General features: G+C 33.0%; 1 protein-coding gene across 8 annotated transcripts in view; it reads right to left on the bottom strand.

Annotated features, from left to right (window-relative positions):
* EPHA5 (EPH receptor A5) overlaps nt 1-15,189 on the bottom strand; it is a 343,376-nt gene that overhangs the window by 161,716 nt on the left and 166,471 nt on the right. For 5 of the 8 annotated variants that reach the window (XM_028100661.1, XM_028100664.1, XM_028100663.1 and 2 more), the window contains exon 4: nt 1,939-2,094. The exons of the other annotated variants lie outside the window; for them this stretch is intronic. In XM_028100661.1, coding sequence (XP_027956462.1) covers nt 1,939-2,094 — 156 coding nt within the window. The remainder of the gene's footprint in view (nt 1-1,938; nt 2,095-15,189) is intronic. 8 annotated transcript variants of the gene reach the window in all.

Genomic DNA, 15,189 nt, shown 5'->3' with positions numbered 1-15,189 from the left:
ATTATATAAACATATGTTATATATTTATATATTTATACATATATACATCAAAATTATTAAAAGCAGTTGGAACCATAAATTTAATTCCAAAGAGCCAACAGAAAGCAAAATTCCAGACTTTCATGTGAACATGTGAACATCAATCAAGCCATCCATGCAAGGGGATCATATGCAGTATTTGTGGTGCTACGAATGCAACTAAAAACGATACACACACACCCGCAGATTTTATATTAGAAAGATCTTCTACACAAGTCCCAGTAGTGTTTTCAACAAATGCATACAAATTCTTTTGAAACACAGTATTAGAAATCCGCACACCTGGAAACAGAAAATTTGAAACCCCAAGTCCTATAAGAGGACTAAGTAGTCCCTGCCACCAGAGCACAGTCTTTCCCTCACCCCAAACCTAATGAACTTACAGAAAGGGAGACTCACTTTTACGATGAAAAAGAGAAAGATCATGGCTGGACCACTTAAAGAAAATAACTATTAGAAAATAAATGAAATTTAAAAGATAATTCAAGATATGGTTTTCTCTCCCTAATTTACCACTCTATTGTCTGGCCACATTTCCCTTTTACTCTCTGGGCATTCTTTTGCTCTGATAATTAAAATAACCTCAACTGTAACCAAAACACATCACATGCAATCATAGTTTATGTCTCCTCTACTCAAATGCATCCTCCCAAAAGTGTATATAATAATACCATTTTATTTATTTGAAAAATAAGTATTTATAATTAGTAATCATCTAACTCATAAAATGATCAGTCTTGTGATAAAAGAATGATCTTTAGCAATGTAAAGCTAATTAATATCAATGATTTGAGAAATTATGAAAATATGTCTCACTGACACTATGAAGTTCAGATGCTGAAATTCAGATAAAACTTCAGTTTGTTGTCATTTGATTAAAGGAATTGTATGTCTGTTTATATTTCATACTAGAATGAATGCTAGATTTCAAAAATTTTGGTCATCATCTTTGAGAGCAACTGCAGCTGCTAGGATCAAAAATAATAAAACAAGCAAGGTCATGGATACTGAATCTTATGGGGATAGGAGATACACTTTCTTCCCTGCCATTTTGAGTTTTTGTTTGATTTGCCATAGAGACTGTGAATGTGGACAACTTATGAAAGTATTCTTATCAAGCAAATACATAAATGCGTTTCCTTCTCAGAAATAGAAGTGTGGAACACTAGAAAAACAAAACACCCAAAAACATTGATGGATGCGGATGCTTCCACTGCAAATGTTGGAAATAACGTTTACTCTTCATCATTCTAATTATATGATTATGGGATCATATAATTAATAATAGTTAAGGACATTCACTTATAAGGAATAGGACAACTGCTTAGAAGTCCTCGCTAAAGCTTTAGTTTCCTATTTGACTCCTAAATCTGATTTGCCAACCCCCAGTACTCCATGCTCTTGAAGTGTTTCCTGTCTTCCTTCATAAATGACCTTCTTACTGGCCTTTTTCGTTTTGTGGGGCAAATTAGGTAAAAAAAAAAAAAAAGGCAAAAGTACCATTTATTACATGTTTATGTGATCAAAAGCCTGGCTCGGGAGAAGACGAAGAATGAAAAAAAGTTTACGGTGAAAAGGAAAATGGGTTTATCAGAGTCATGTTTAGCTGTCATGAACATTAAAAGAAATTATAAAATAAAAGAAAAAATTCCTTATCTGTCTCCGATGTTGAATTTGAAATTAGGGAAAATGAATGCTTCTAACAATGAGTAATAAAAGAGACTCCAACTTTTCAGTGCTTACTTAAGAAAATCAAAATCTGGTTTAAAAAACTATTTTGGAAGATTAAACATTATGCCTGTTTTAGGGGAAATGTTAATAGGATGTAACAGGCTCCATCAGGCTCTTTCTTCAAAGTGGTGAAAGTTAGCATCACCAAATATTGGTTGGGTTCCTTACTTGTGCATGCCATTGTGGGTGGATCAGACTCCCTCCTGAAATAATCCTTTTCACAGACACAAGAGGTTGAAGCTTCCTCATGGGTATAACTGTGAGGTGGACATTTGCTGCAGCTCTGGCTGTGAGGTGAGGCTTTGAAGAACCCAGGTCTGCACACTGTCAAAAGAAATAAGAAACTAAGCTTTTCCCTGGAACAGATGCATTGTTTGCTTTGTGAATAATGTCATTATTTTGACTAGTATACACAGATTACATATAACACAATATCGCCATTAATTTCAAAAATGTTTCATAAGCTTCTGAATCATAAATGCCAAGCTATTCATTCAGATAATCAAATATTTAAGTATTTAAATTAAACATATCTGGACTGTGTGTATTTTAGTCATTTTTATGTTGCGGGAGCTTATAGGAAATTATATTATAAAAGGTAAATACTTATATGTATTTAAAACTGAAGTAGTGCTTTGAGTGTAATTTTCATTTATGGTGTTATTAACACAACTTTTGTTGAAGAAATAATATTTTTCCCTATGCTCATAGAATGGTAGGGTACATAGTAGGTGCTCAAAATTTTGTTATTGAATTAATTAATTAATTAATTGGTAGGTGTTAAGAGCTTCATAAATTTTGTTGGATTTGGGAGAATGCATGGATGAGCTGGTGTATCATTCACATTATATTGATTTCAGGGGGAGTCAGATGTTAGGCATTTATTTTACTTTTTTTTTCCATTTTAGAACTTTTATTTGACTCAACAAGCATCTATTCTAGTATCATTCATACTTATACTGTACATATTGTAATGATCTATAAAGGGTAGAAACTGTGTCTTGTTCAATTTTGCATTCATATATTTATCACAGTGTTTGACCACAGTAGGTGATCATAAATTATTCTGTAATGCATAAATGAATGAATGACATGGCATGAGGATTTTAACTGAACTATTCAGAATCACATAAAGAATATGTTCTCTGGATATTTTTGTTAACATTCTGTTAGTGGTCAAGTGCTAACAAAATAAATCTTTTTATGAGGCTCATTCCCTAATCTTTTGTATCTTTCTTTCTTCTCAGTGGCTAGTAAAGCCAAACTTTCATTCCAGTTTCCCTCTATGGGCCAATCAAAGACACCAAACCATTGGTTTGATTACTTTTTAGGGTTTAGATTACATAAAACTCATCTGCCATATATATTTTTTCTATTTTCAAAACTCAGTACATACACTTAAGAGCATTTATTCAAGCATCAATGGAAATTTGCTAAAGCTCAAAGGTGAACTTGTATTTCAATAGAAATTTTTGATAGACATAAGGAATTTGGGCTAATTTTCATGTGCTATAAATGATTTGGGGTTTTAGTAATCCATGCAAAGGCTTTCTGCCATCACCATGAATAATCAGGAATTGACAAAAATGAGAAGGTACTTTTTCAGTAGATCTAATTATAGTGATAACAAAGCCTTAGTGCTCTTATAAATTCAGAGAGAATGTGAAGGTATTTGAAAGATAAGAAGAGCTTTTTGATAGTATTAGAGACATTCTTGTAGCTAAATGATTAGGAAAAGATTTAAAATATTATTTTTCTTATAATAGGATTGCTGTAGCAGTCAATACCATTCTTAGCTAAGTTATCCATTTTTTCTTCTTTTATCCTTTTCAATAAAACCATTCTCACTTTAAACACTATTTACTTTCAAAGACAGTTCTGCATATTTGGAATTCAATGATCATTTATGAAACAAAATTCAGCTCTTTTCTTTTATTTAATGTCTTTTAACCTAAAAACTTATTTTGATATCGTATGTAACACTTATTAACCCTCCATGGAAACTTTGGAAGCAGAAAGTAATATACATGTAAGTAAAAGTAGATAAATGTATCTTTCTGGTCAGTAGTTCAACAAAACGCTTTCAGCAAGTGTAGTGGGCCAGAAATTTTGCTCGGTACTAGATTACAGAGGTAAACAAGATAGACATGGCTCTGCTTTTGTGAATCTTAAAAGTACTGCATGGGGCACCTGGGTGGCTCAGTTGGTTAAGCGACTGCGTTCGGCTCAGGTCATGATCCTGGAGTCCCGGGATCGAGTCCCGCATCAGGCTCCCTGCTCAGCAGGGGGTCTGCTTCTTCCTCTGACCCTCTTCCCTCTCGTGCTCTCTCTATCTCATTCTCTCTCTCAAATAAATAAATAAAATCTTTAAAAAAAAAAGTACTGCATGAATAATTATAAATATTTCTATGCTAGAAAAAAGAAAGAGCATGGAATTGAACACTGACACTTAATTTAGACTGGGATGTCAAAAAAAGACTTCCTTAGGAAGCTGAGTCTCTGCTGATATGTTAAAAATTAAAAAGGAAAATTATCCAATTTACATTAGGGGGGCGTTAGAGTGCATTAAACTGCATTGGAGGGGCAAAATCATTGCAAAAGACCAAAATACATGAACAAATAAGGAGATAGAGGAAACTAAAGAATTGATAAGGGTGATCGTAGAATTAAAGTGGCAGAGATAAAGTTAGGGAAAAGGACACCAGGACACACTTTATAGTTTTTATTATTTGAGGTCATTACAAAATTTTAAGCAGGGAAATACTGAGATGACGATGTTTGAGAGATCATTGTGTAGCAGTGTGGATAATGGATTGGAGAGGAGCGGGGATGGAGGCAATTGTTTCTTTGCTTCTGTTGCACTGGTGCAGGAAAAGACTCTTGTTTAACAAGAGTGGTTCCAATGGTGATAGATGAGAGTAGGTGATTTCAGGAGATCCGTCTGAGTAAAAATCAATGAGGTTTCATGATATATTTAATGGGTTAGATGTGAGAGTGGGAAATCCTAAGACTAACTCTACGGTGTTTGGCTTTCACTGCCCAGGAGCTATGGGAGCCACTTTCCTCAGAGAATGCTTGATATGAAATGTGCTTGGGGGAAGATAATGATCAGTTTAAAGTGTTACTTAATTTGAGGTGGCAAAAGAAATCCAAACAGAGATATACAGAGGAGAGCAGTAGACTCAGTGTTATCTAAGAAAAAAATATATATGTATATATACATGTAAAAAGTAATTATTCATTGCCTTCAAATCATGGCCCCAAATCCAAATGGGACATACAATGCTGCTAGACAACCTTAGTATTATTCCTTAGTTAACTTTAGTTTTCAGCATCAACATGATTATTTTGTAGCTTCTCCTCTCTCTTCTTACTCCTTAGAAGCTCTGCTCTAGTGATTCCTAGCTGGTTACATTTGTCTCTGTGCTGAGAAAATAGAAGTCATTAGAGGAACTTGCTCATTTTCCTACCACCAAATCTCCAAACCTATAGCACTTGTAGCCACCTCTCTAACTTTCTTCCTGTTAAAATGCACAGGTATTTTTGATTCTATCAAAGGAAGATATCTTTATTTTCATTAGGAACCTCATCTCTATTCTCTGAGGGTAATATTTCAAATATCCTTTCTACATGCTCAGTCTCTCCCAATCTCTTTCTTTCAATCTCTGCTCTGTCTCTTTCTCGCCTAGTCATTCACATGAGCCCAATACAATTTTCCAGAGCTTTTCAATGTAAACAAAGTGAAACAAAACAAAACAAATAATAACAACAATAAAATATCAATCTCACTTGATCTCAGTTTTCCCTGTAGCTATCCAACAGTTTTGCTCCCCTTCAGAGCACAATTTCTAAAATTACTTTTCCATACATGCATCCCTAGTTCCTATTTTAAATTATACATTGGCACAGTCCACTCCCCTGAAAATTTTCTTGTTAAGATTGCAGTCATTTTATTTCCATACTTCTCAACAGCATTTGATCATGTCCATTTTGGGAAGCTCTAATTAATTTTACTACAAAATGCTAGCATAGCCTGCAAGTTTCCACAAAATATGTAACAAATCCTTCAAATGTGGTCCCCTCCCATCCATACTAAACTACTTATAATTTCCAGCATTTGAGAAACTCCTTTATCTGCTTCTGAATATTGCAGGAAAAGCATTCCAGCCAAAATACAAGAAGTGTAAGTTAAAGGGAAAAAAACTGTAGTCCCTGATAAGGAATTTGGATTTAATCTGAATGCATTTGGAAAACACTGAGTATTTATTTTTTGAGGGCACTCCTTTTGTCAAGCACTGTGGCCAGGAATATTTATATTGTGGTCAGAAAATACAAATTGTACTTGACACCCTAAAGCTACAACATATTTGGGGAGATAGAAAATAAAAAGTAATAATCAAAAGAAGCAAAATTAACCTTTTTGCATTTTAATCATGGCAACGTTTAACAAATAATTATTTAGATAAGTAGTAAGATTTCTTTAAACTCAAACTTGATATGTTTCATTTAAACATAAAGGAAGATTTTGGAGTAAAGTTGTTCCAAAATGACAATTGTACATTACCTAAAAATTATTTAGAAAATATTATGCAAGTCCATTTAAGTTGAACAAGGAGTTGGGACAAAAACTGCATTCTATGTTGACATGTTTCATCAGTCTGATTTGAAGGGAAGGAAACTATTTTTTTTTGAAGGAAATGTTTTTAATAATTCCTATTCTGTCTATGCTTCAAACGTTCTTTTTAAGAGCCTTTTTCATGATGTTTCTGATGATCTCCATTGCTACATATTCTTTCCTTACACACCTTTTAGACTACCAACTATTTATTAGACATATAGTAAAAATTTTGTCATAATTTTATGTGTATGAATTCTCACCTGCTTTATACAGAGTTGGGAAACTATATGAACATTCTAGAGAATGGAAGCAGTTCATTTGATTTTCATCATACATTACATAGCATAATTTGTTGTACTGAGCACATATTCATCAGTATTTATTGTGTAAATAGTATAATGTGTCCTTCTCAGAGTGTAAATGATATAGCAGAACTTAATAAAAGCTGATAAAGCTAAATTATTTAAATATTAAGTCTTGGAAGGTAAATAATAATATGTCCTACATCTACTCTGCCTACCTTAGAGGTTTTGCAAAAACTACCAACATTCCAGCTCTCATATTTATCACTTAGAAAACAAGGATGTTAATTAAATATATTAATATAGTTTTAAAAATCTAAACAGAAAAAGCATATCATCAATATATGAATTTCAATTGTCAAATTTCTGAAAAGGTATTGCCTAATCTAATTAGAAAATCTTAAAAAGTTCTCAAAATTACCAAAATTGGTTAACCTCATGATTTAGGATTTTTTCTATAAATTTTTATAATCAATTAAATTACTTTTAATGTGTCCAAAATATTTTAGCCTTAAAGGTCCATCACCCTTGGGATACCTAAGTGAATTCATTTTACAGTTCAAAATCCAGAAGCATAGTCACCAAGAAAAAAAATAAATAAATAATGTAGAAAATACTGTTTTAGTAATTTAGAATACTATCATTCTCCCCACTATAATTAAAATATACAGATCATTTTAAAACACATACATATATATATATATATATATATATATATATAAAGAAACAGGAATAGAAATGTACAGACTGTTTTTTGTCTATATTGTTTAAGGTATAATTAATCTTCAAAAATGTTATTGGATTTATCCAATTATGCTTTATTAGGAATGACAATCACTATGACAAGATTTTTACCATAGTTCTATTATATGTGAATTATCAGAGGATATAAAAAAAGTCAAATTTACTTTTTAAACAGATCTTTCAAAATGAAGTGGCCACAGGATAGTTTAGCCCAAATTTAAAAGATGTGTTTATTAAGAAAAACAACATATCACAACATGCTATAAGGAAATTACAAAATAACTGAATACTTACACCAAAACTTAAAAAATGAAAGCGGATCTTTACACTTAAAATGTATGCTCATTTTAAGTGTAAAGTATAAAAAGATATACTTTTATAAAAAAGTATAAAAAAATAGGTAATGAGTTAAAACAATGATACATTAAAATAGATCTTAAAGTTGGAACTCTAAAATTTAGCAACATCTCTTAAATACTTACACATAGAAATAGGACAAAGAGCCTACTCAAGAATCTAAAATTCCTGGCTAGTTTGAATATAACTTTAAATGGTAGAAAGTAATAAGGCTGATTTTAATATTAGAAAATGATATCAGAGAAGAAAATAATACTATTTTTTAATTATTTGTATATTAATCTCACTATAGTTAACATACAGTGTTATATTAGTCTCAGGTGTACAATATAATGATTCAACACATCTATAGATTATGCAGTGCTCATCATGATAAGCGTAATCTTAATCCCCATCACCTATTTCACCCATCCCCTTACCCACCTCCCCTCTGATATGCTTTATTTTAAATGTTTACCCTCAGTTAAAGTTTTCTTTTTTCAACAAGACAATTTTTTACTTGAAGCATACTTCAGAATACATGGTTCTAAAAGATATATATAAAACATTCTATCCAAGAAAAATAGAATTCATATTTTCTTTGAGTATACACAGAAAAATTCCCAGGTTAAATCACATAAAAACAGACATAACAAATATCGCAAGTTTAAGAAAACTGAAATAATACCAAATATATTTTCTAACCACAATGATACAAAACTAAAGATCAACAATAAAACAAAGCTGAAAATCTACAATGTAAATATTAATTATTTAATATGTAAATATTAAACAATGCACTACTGCACAAGCAATAGGCCAAATAAGAAGTCAAATGGCAAATCAAAATATGTTTCAAAACAAAAGAAAAAAAAGCAATATTCCAAAACCTATGGGATGTGGCAAAAACAAATTTTAGAGTGAAATTTATGGTATAACGCTCATATTAAGAAAAAAAAGTTTCAAATAAACAACTTCACATTACACTACGAGGAACTAGAAAAAGAAGAGACTTACCTGAAAATTAGTAGATGAAGGAAATAACAAAGAAAAATCAGAAATAAATAGAGACAAGAATAAACAATAACAGAATATTAAAAATAATTAGTTTTTTAAAAAATAAATTTGGCAATGCTTTAACTACATTAACTAAGAAAAAAAAGAGAGAAGACTAAAAAACAAAATGAGAAATGGAAGAGAAAACAATACAACAGATAACCACCAAAGTACATATTATGATAAGAGATTACTATAAACAATGATATACTAACAAATCAGATAACTTAGAAAAAAAAAACAGATAATTTGTAAAAAAGCACAAGTTACCACAATTCAATCATGAATCTTGAATCCAAGAAATAGGGAATCTTCTTAGAACAATAACAAGCATGAAAGTTGAATTAGGAATCAAAACTCTCAGCACAAAAAAGCCCAAGACCACATGGTTTCATTGGTGGATTCTACCAAACATTAAAAAAAAAAATAGTTAATGACATTCTTTATCAAAATCTTATAAATAATGGAATACAGGGAACCTATTCAAAATCGTTCCGTGAAGTCAGTTCTACGATGATATCAAAGCAGGATAAAAACAGTACAAGAACAAAAAATGTCTAGTTTGCCTGATATAAGTATTGCTACTCTGACTTTTCTTTTGACATCCATTTGCATAATAAATGTTTCTCTACCCCCTCACTTTCAATCTACAGGTGTCTTTAGGTCTAAAATGAGTCTCGCAGTGCTTGGGTGGCTCAGCTGGTTAAGCATCCAACTCTTGATTTCAGCTCAGGTCATGATGTTAAGGTCATGAGATCTAGCCTCAAGTCAGGCTCCAAACTGAGTATGGAGCCTGCCTAAGATTCTCTTTCTCCCTCACCCTCAGCCCTTCCCCTGCTCATGAGTTCATATGCATGCGCTCCCTCTCTCTCAAAAAATAAATAAATAAATAAAATGTGTCTTTTATAGGCAGCATATAGATGGGTCTTGTTCTTATTTTATTTTTTATTTTTTATTATCAATTGTAATACCCTATGTCTTTTTTTGGAGCAATTTAGTCCATTTACATTCAAAGTAATTACTGATAGATATGTATTTATTGCCATTTTATTACTTGTTTTGTCATTGTTTCTGAAGATTTTCTCAGATCTTTTCTTGTCTTTGTCACTTTTGGTCTCTCCTTTGCATCTCTTCTTCTGGATAGGGTATTCTTGGCTGGCAGATTTTTCCCATTCAGCCATATCATGGCACTCCATTTTGGCTTACCAAGTTTCTGTTGAGAAATCTCCAGCAAGCCTTATGTGTCTTCTCTTATAAAGTAAGGACTACTTTTGTCTTGCTCCTTTTAAGATTTTTTTCTTTATCACTGTATTTTGCAAATTTAATTATAATATGTCTTGGTGTTGGCCTGCTTTTTTGATTTTGAGGGCAGTTCTCTGTGCCTCCTGGGTCTGGATGTTATTTCCTTCCCCAGATTAGGAAGTTTTCTGCTATTATTTCTTGAAATAAAATTTCTGCTCCCTTTTCTCTCTCCTCTTTAGGGACTCCTATAATACAAATGTTATTACATTTGATGGAGTCACTGAGTTCCCTAAGTCTGTTCTTGTGTTGCATAATTCTTCATTTTCTCTTCTGTTCAGCTTTATTATTTTCCATTATTTTGTCTTCTAGGTCACTAACTCATTTCTCTGCTTCTCACAGTTTACTGTTCATTGCATCGTGCCTGTTTCTAATCTCATTTATTGAATTCTTTATCTCTAACTGAGTCTTCTTTAACTCTTTTATCTCTGTGGTAAGTCTTCTATTTTTTCCTCAAGCCAAGTGAGTATCCTTATGAACACTGGTTTAAATTCTCCACCAGGTATGTTACTTATATCTATTTCACTTAGATCTCTGGCTGTGGCCTTATCTTGTTCTTTCATTTGGATTAAATTCCTCTGTCTTGGCATTTTGTTTAAGTCTTTGCCTTCTTCTTTGTGTTAGAAAAACCAGTTATGTCTCCTGCTCTTGAAAGTAAAGGCTTTATGAAGAGCTCATGTAGTGCCCAGGGACTGGCACTTCAGGGAGCATCTCTGGTATGTGCTGTGTGCACTCTGCTGTTGTGTTTTAGCTGCTCTATTCTTCAGACCAGTCATCTGCAGAGGCTCTCCTTGTCCACTGTGGTCAGTGTTTGGTCCCTGACCCAAATGTGGCAAGTTTTAACTAGACGTGCTCTGGTCTTCTTGTGGAATGAGATCTGACACCCACTCCACCAGAATGGAGGCCTGGCCAAACTCTCTGGTTGGGAGACATGGAGTCGGCAGGGTTTGTGCTGGCCTTCCTGGAAGGAGCCTACTGCACTGGGACTGAGGCAAGCTTAACTGAGAAGGGCAGTCTCACCAGAGCAGAGGGGGGTGAGGCTTGGTGGAGGAAAGTTAGCAATCAACCTCAGGGCTGTGCTGTCTCCCCCGCCCCCCCAGCCCCGAGGCGTGGTGGCTGTGTTTATGCTGAAGGGCAGGACAGTGAAATGGTGCTGGCCAGCTTCCTTGTTCTTGGAGAAGTATCTCTGTGAACACTGCCTCTCAGGGATGCTCTCTTCTCCAAGAAGAGTGAATAATCTCCCCTCTGGGTGCCCCAGGCATTCTTCAGATGGCTGCTTCCATACTGTCTGCTGGGTTGTTTGCCTGTCTTCTCTCCAGGGCCATCTTGCTCTATCCCAGCCAAGTCCACTGACCTTTAAAATTCTAGGTTTTAAGTCCCACTCTTTGTGAAAACTCATGAAATTCAGCCCCTTTCGTTTTCCAAGCCCGTGATTGTGGGAAAGCATCCTCTTTGTTCATTTTTCTTGTGTGCTCCTCTCTGCCTGCCCTTCTCCATGACCACAGCTCTCTCCTCTCTGCAAAAGCTGTGATCTATTTCTCCTCTAAACCATGTCTCCACACTTCCTACCTTCTTCAATGACACATGACCCCTTCTCTCCCTTTAGTTATGGAATTTGTTCTGTCAGTCTTCTGGCAGATTTCTGGAGTACGTAGGATGATTGGATAGCTATCTAGTTGTGTTTGTGGGCTGAGAGGAGCCTAGGGTCCTCCTACTCTGCTGCCATCTTGAGTACTTCGTCCAGAACAAGATAAATATTGATAAATACATTAAATCTCTATCTCTATTTATATTTACATTTATAATTTAGGCTTACCAAATATTGATAGAAGCCCCAATAAGTCATACAATATTTATAAATGAAGAGTAAAATTAATTGCTACTTACCCTTTACATATTCATTTGTTCAATATATGTAATTAGCCAGGCTTATGGGTCATGAACTGTACTGGACACTGGACACGCATACATAATTAAAACTTATTCATTGCTATTACCCCATTAAATAACTCAGTCATGTGTAGCAATTGCTTATATGTTGTCTGGCACATATTTAGATTTCATTAATTGTTTAATGTTGTTTAATATTAATACACACATTTAAAAAATATTCAAAATGAAAATTTAAAAATAACATCGTGTGTGTGTCTTATGTGTGTACAGAGACAAAAAATCAAGGTCCCTCAGTAAAAGACTAAATATATATAATACAATTCCATCTAATTAAAAATAAAATACAGATGTGTAACTTTAGAAAGTGTTGAGGATTGTAATACTTTAACATTTTAATGTTTCTACATCTGTATCTTTTATGTATCTTTTATACAAAATACATTCTATATTTTATAAAAATGCTATATCATGTAGGGTCAATGATCAATTGTAATACTAACCTCCCTCCCATAGTTCAGATAAGAAATTATCACCTTCCCTAAAGTTCAGAACAGAGCAGAATATCCTTAAATTCAGTAAAAATCTATTATGTACCAATATTTCCTGCTTTACTTCTAAGATTAAAACTTAAATATTTTATAACTAATAGCTAGCAAAGTTAGAAAATATTCAAATTTTAAAACATACTGAAGAAAATATGTACCAATATAGCCAATTTATGATATAAGCTGGGATAGAATCTTTGTCTTGATCAAGTAAGGCATATTAATTCAATTATATTTAATTCACAATTATTAATTGACAAACGATATGTCTCATAAGATAAAACAGTTAAACTAAACTAATTTTAGCTTCACAAGTTTAAATACCAAGAGTCTTGCAGAGTATTCTTAGAAAACATTCTACAATGATATGATATATTTCTCCACCTCGGCAACATGGACATGCTTAAGATATAGTAACTAAAACATGAGGCTCCTTGTGGTTTGGAATGGACTGACACTTGACCCTTGAACTGTGGACAGTTGTAAATCATAATATTTCCTCTTTATTTATCTAGTTGAATATCCATTAAAAGGAAGACACATAATTTCAGCAATTCTTGAAAGACTTCTACCACCTATCTATATAAGGATGAATATTTAATGGAGATAATAGAATTCATGATATTTCAAAAAGCAGAGATTATTTTTCCCTTAGTTATTGATGGATTGAACTCCTCTACACTAATAAATTTAATAGATAATTTTAAAGTTTTATTTTAATTATTAATTTTATTGGATATTTTTCATAGCTCTAATTTCAATAGATAAAGTGTTGGGCAGTTTTGCTCTCCCAAACAAATAAATATGAATCAATTCAGATCAGCACATTTCAATAATAGTGTGTGTAGGATATGTATGGCAGTGTATGTGGATGTGCAAAACACTTTTGATATTTGGTTACATATTTTCCATTTGATTAACTTTTTAATTAGATAAAGATTTGAGAGTGAGCAAGAAGTATTTCTGTTGTTAAAAGAAACAGACTTATTGCTGGAGGGGAAGGGGGATGGAGGAATGAGGTAACTGGGTAATGGACATTAAGGAGGGCACAGGATGTAATGAGCACTGGATGTTATATTAAGACCGATGAATCACTGAACTCTAACTCTGAAATGAATAATACACTATATGTTAATTAATTGAATTTAAATAAAAAATTAAAAAGAGACTTGAAAAAGATACATTGAAACATTTAGGAAAAGTTAGTATAATATTTATATATTTTTTAAAGATTTTATTTATTTATTTCAGAGAGAGAGAGAGAGAGCATAGCAGGGTGGGGGGGATGCGGGTTAAGGGAGAGGGAGAAGTAGGTTCTTGCCGACCAGGGAGCTGGACCCAGGGTTTGATCCCAGGACCTGGGGTCATGACCTGTGCTGAAGGCAGATGTTTAACCAACTGAGCCACCCAGGCATCAAGTATAAAATGCTTTTGTATTAAGCATTATACCTTCTCTACTCTTAAACATTATCCTTACTTTTTCATGGATACAAACAAAAGTTATCTATCTAAGGAAGAGTTAATCTTGACATCAACAAATACTATGCATAGTTGCTTTTTATGTCATTTCGGTCCTATGCAAAACTGTTGCTTTTGAACAGTTTTCACAATTTAAATTATTTGTAAATTAAGAAGCATGAACTATCAGATATATCTGATGAATCCAGAACTCAGTGAATTTGTAATTTAGAAAAGCAGAAAAATAGAAATTAAGTTAAATGAAATTAAATGACTTTTATTTTTTTAAAACAGATTTTATTTATTTGTCAGAGAGAGAGAGAGCTTGCCTGCACAAGCACGGGGAGTGGCAGGCAGAGGGAGAAACAGGTTCCCTGCTGAGCAGGGAGCCCGATGCGGAACTCGATCCCAGGATCCCGGGATCATGACCTAAACCAAAGGCAGATGCTTAACTGACTAAGCCATCCAGGCATTCTGAATTAAATGACTTTTAAATTTTAAATGGTAAATCTTCTGGTACTTTCCCATATTATGCCTTCAATTGGTGAAAGAATTAAAACTAAAAATAAAAAAAAAAAAATCCAGGAGATGACTAGATTATGAAACAAGAAAATTAACTTTACATAATTCTTTTAAAAGCACCTAGAAGTTAGCACTATGCCTTGCAAATATTTTCAACATATTTTTATGGGTCATTGGTTATCCAAAACGTATAATTCTTTTATATCTTCCCAAGCAAAATTAATGTTTGTACTTATCTTATAAGTTTAGAGAAAAACTAGATATCTATGCTTCTTAGAATAAATTTACTATGGAAAATTGTACGAAAGGGGAAATCTGTAGATAAATGCTATCTTACTAAAAACATGGCACAAAGTTTAGCACTTGTTTATTGATAAAAGGATGTATATTATCTTCTCTAAATTAAAAGGTATCCAAGTGCCCCACTTACATTTTCTCTCATTGTAGGCACAGATATTTTTTTCTGTACAAATTGTTGGAATCTGATGACATCTAGGCCTTTTCACCTTATTTCATGTTGACTATGATAAAATTAAACACTGATGAAATGTCATGAAATAATCTTGTATCAGCCTTTGGTGTTTTTTTCTTCATTATTGAATGTTTCAATCCATGTGCTTTTCTGAACATTATTTGTGATAATATG

Source organism: Eumetopias jubatus, unplaced genomic scaffold (assembly GCF_037043125.1).
Source record: "Eumetopias jubatus isolate StellerSeaLion01/CBP00866 unplaced genomic scaffold, mEumJub1_p1.0 scaffold_2, whole genome shotgun sequence".
In the NCBI taxonomy this organism is placed as follows: domain Eukaryota; kingdom Metazoa; phylum Chordata; class Mammalia; order Carnivora; family Otariidae; genus Eumetopias; species Eumetopias jubatus.
The sequence above is the reverse complement of the archived record's forward strand: the minus strand, read 5'-3'. Positions and strand labels throughout refer to the sequence as shown.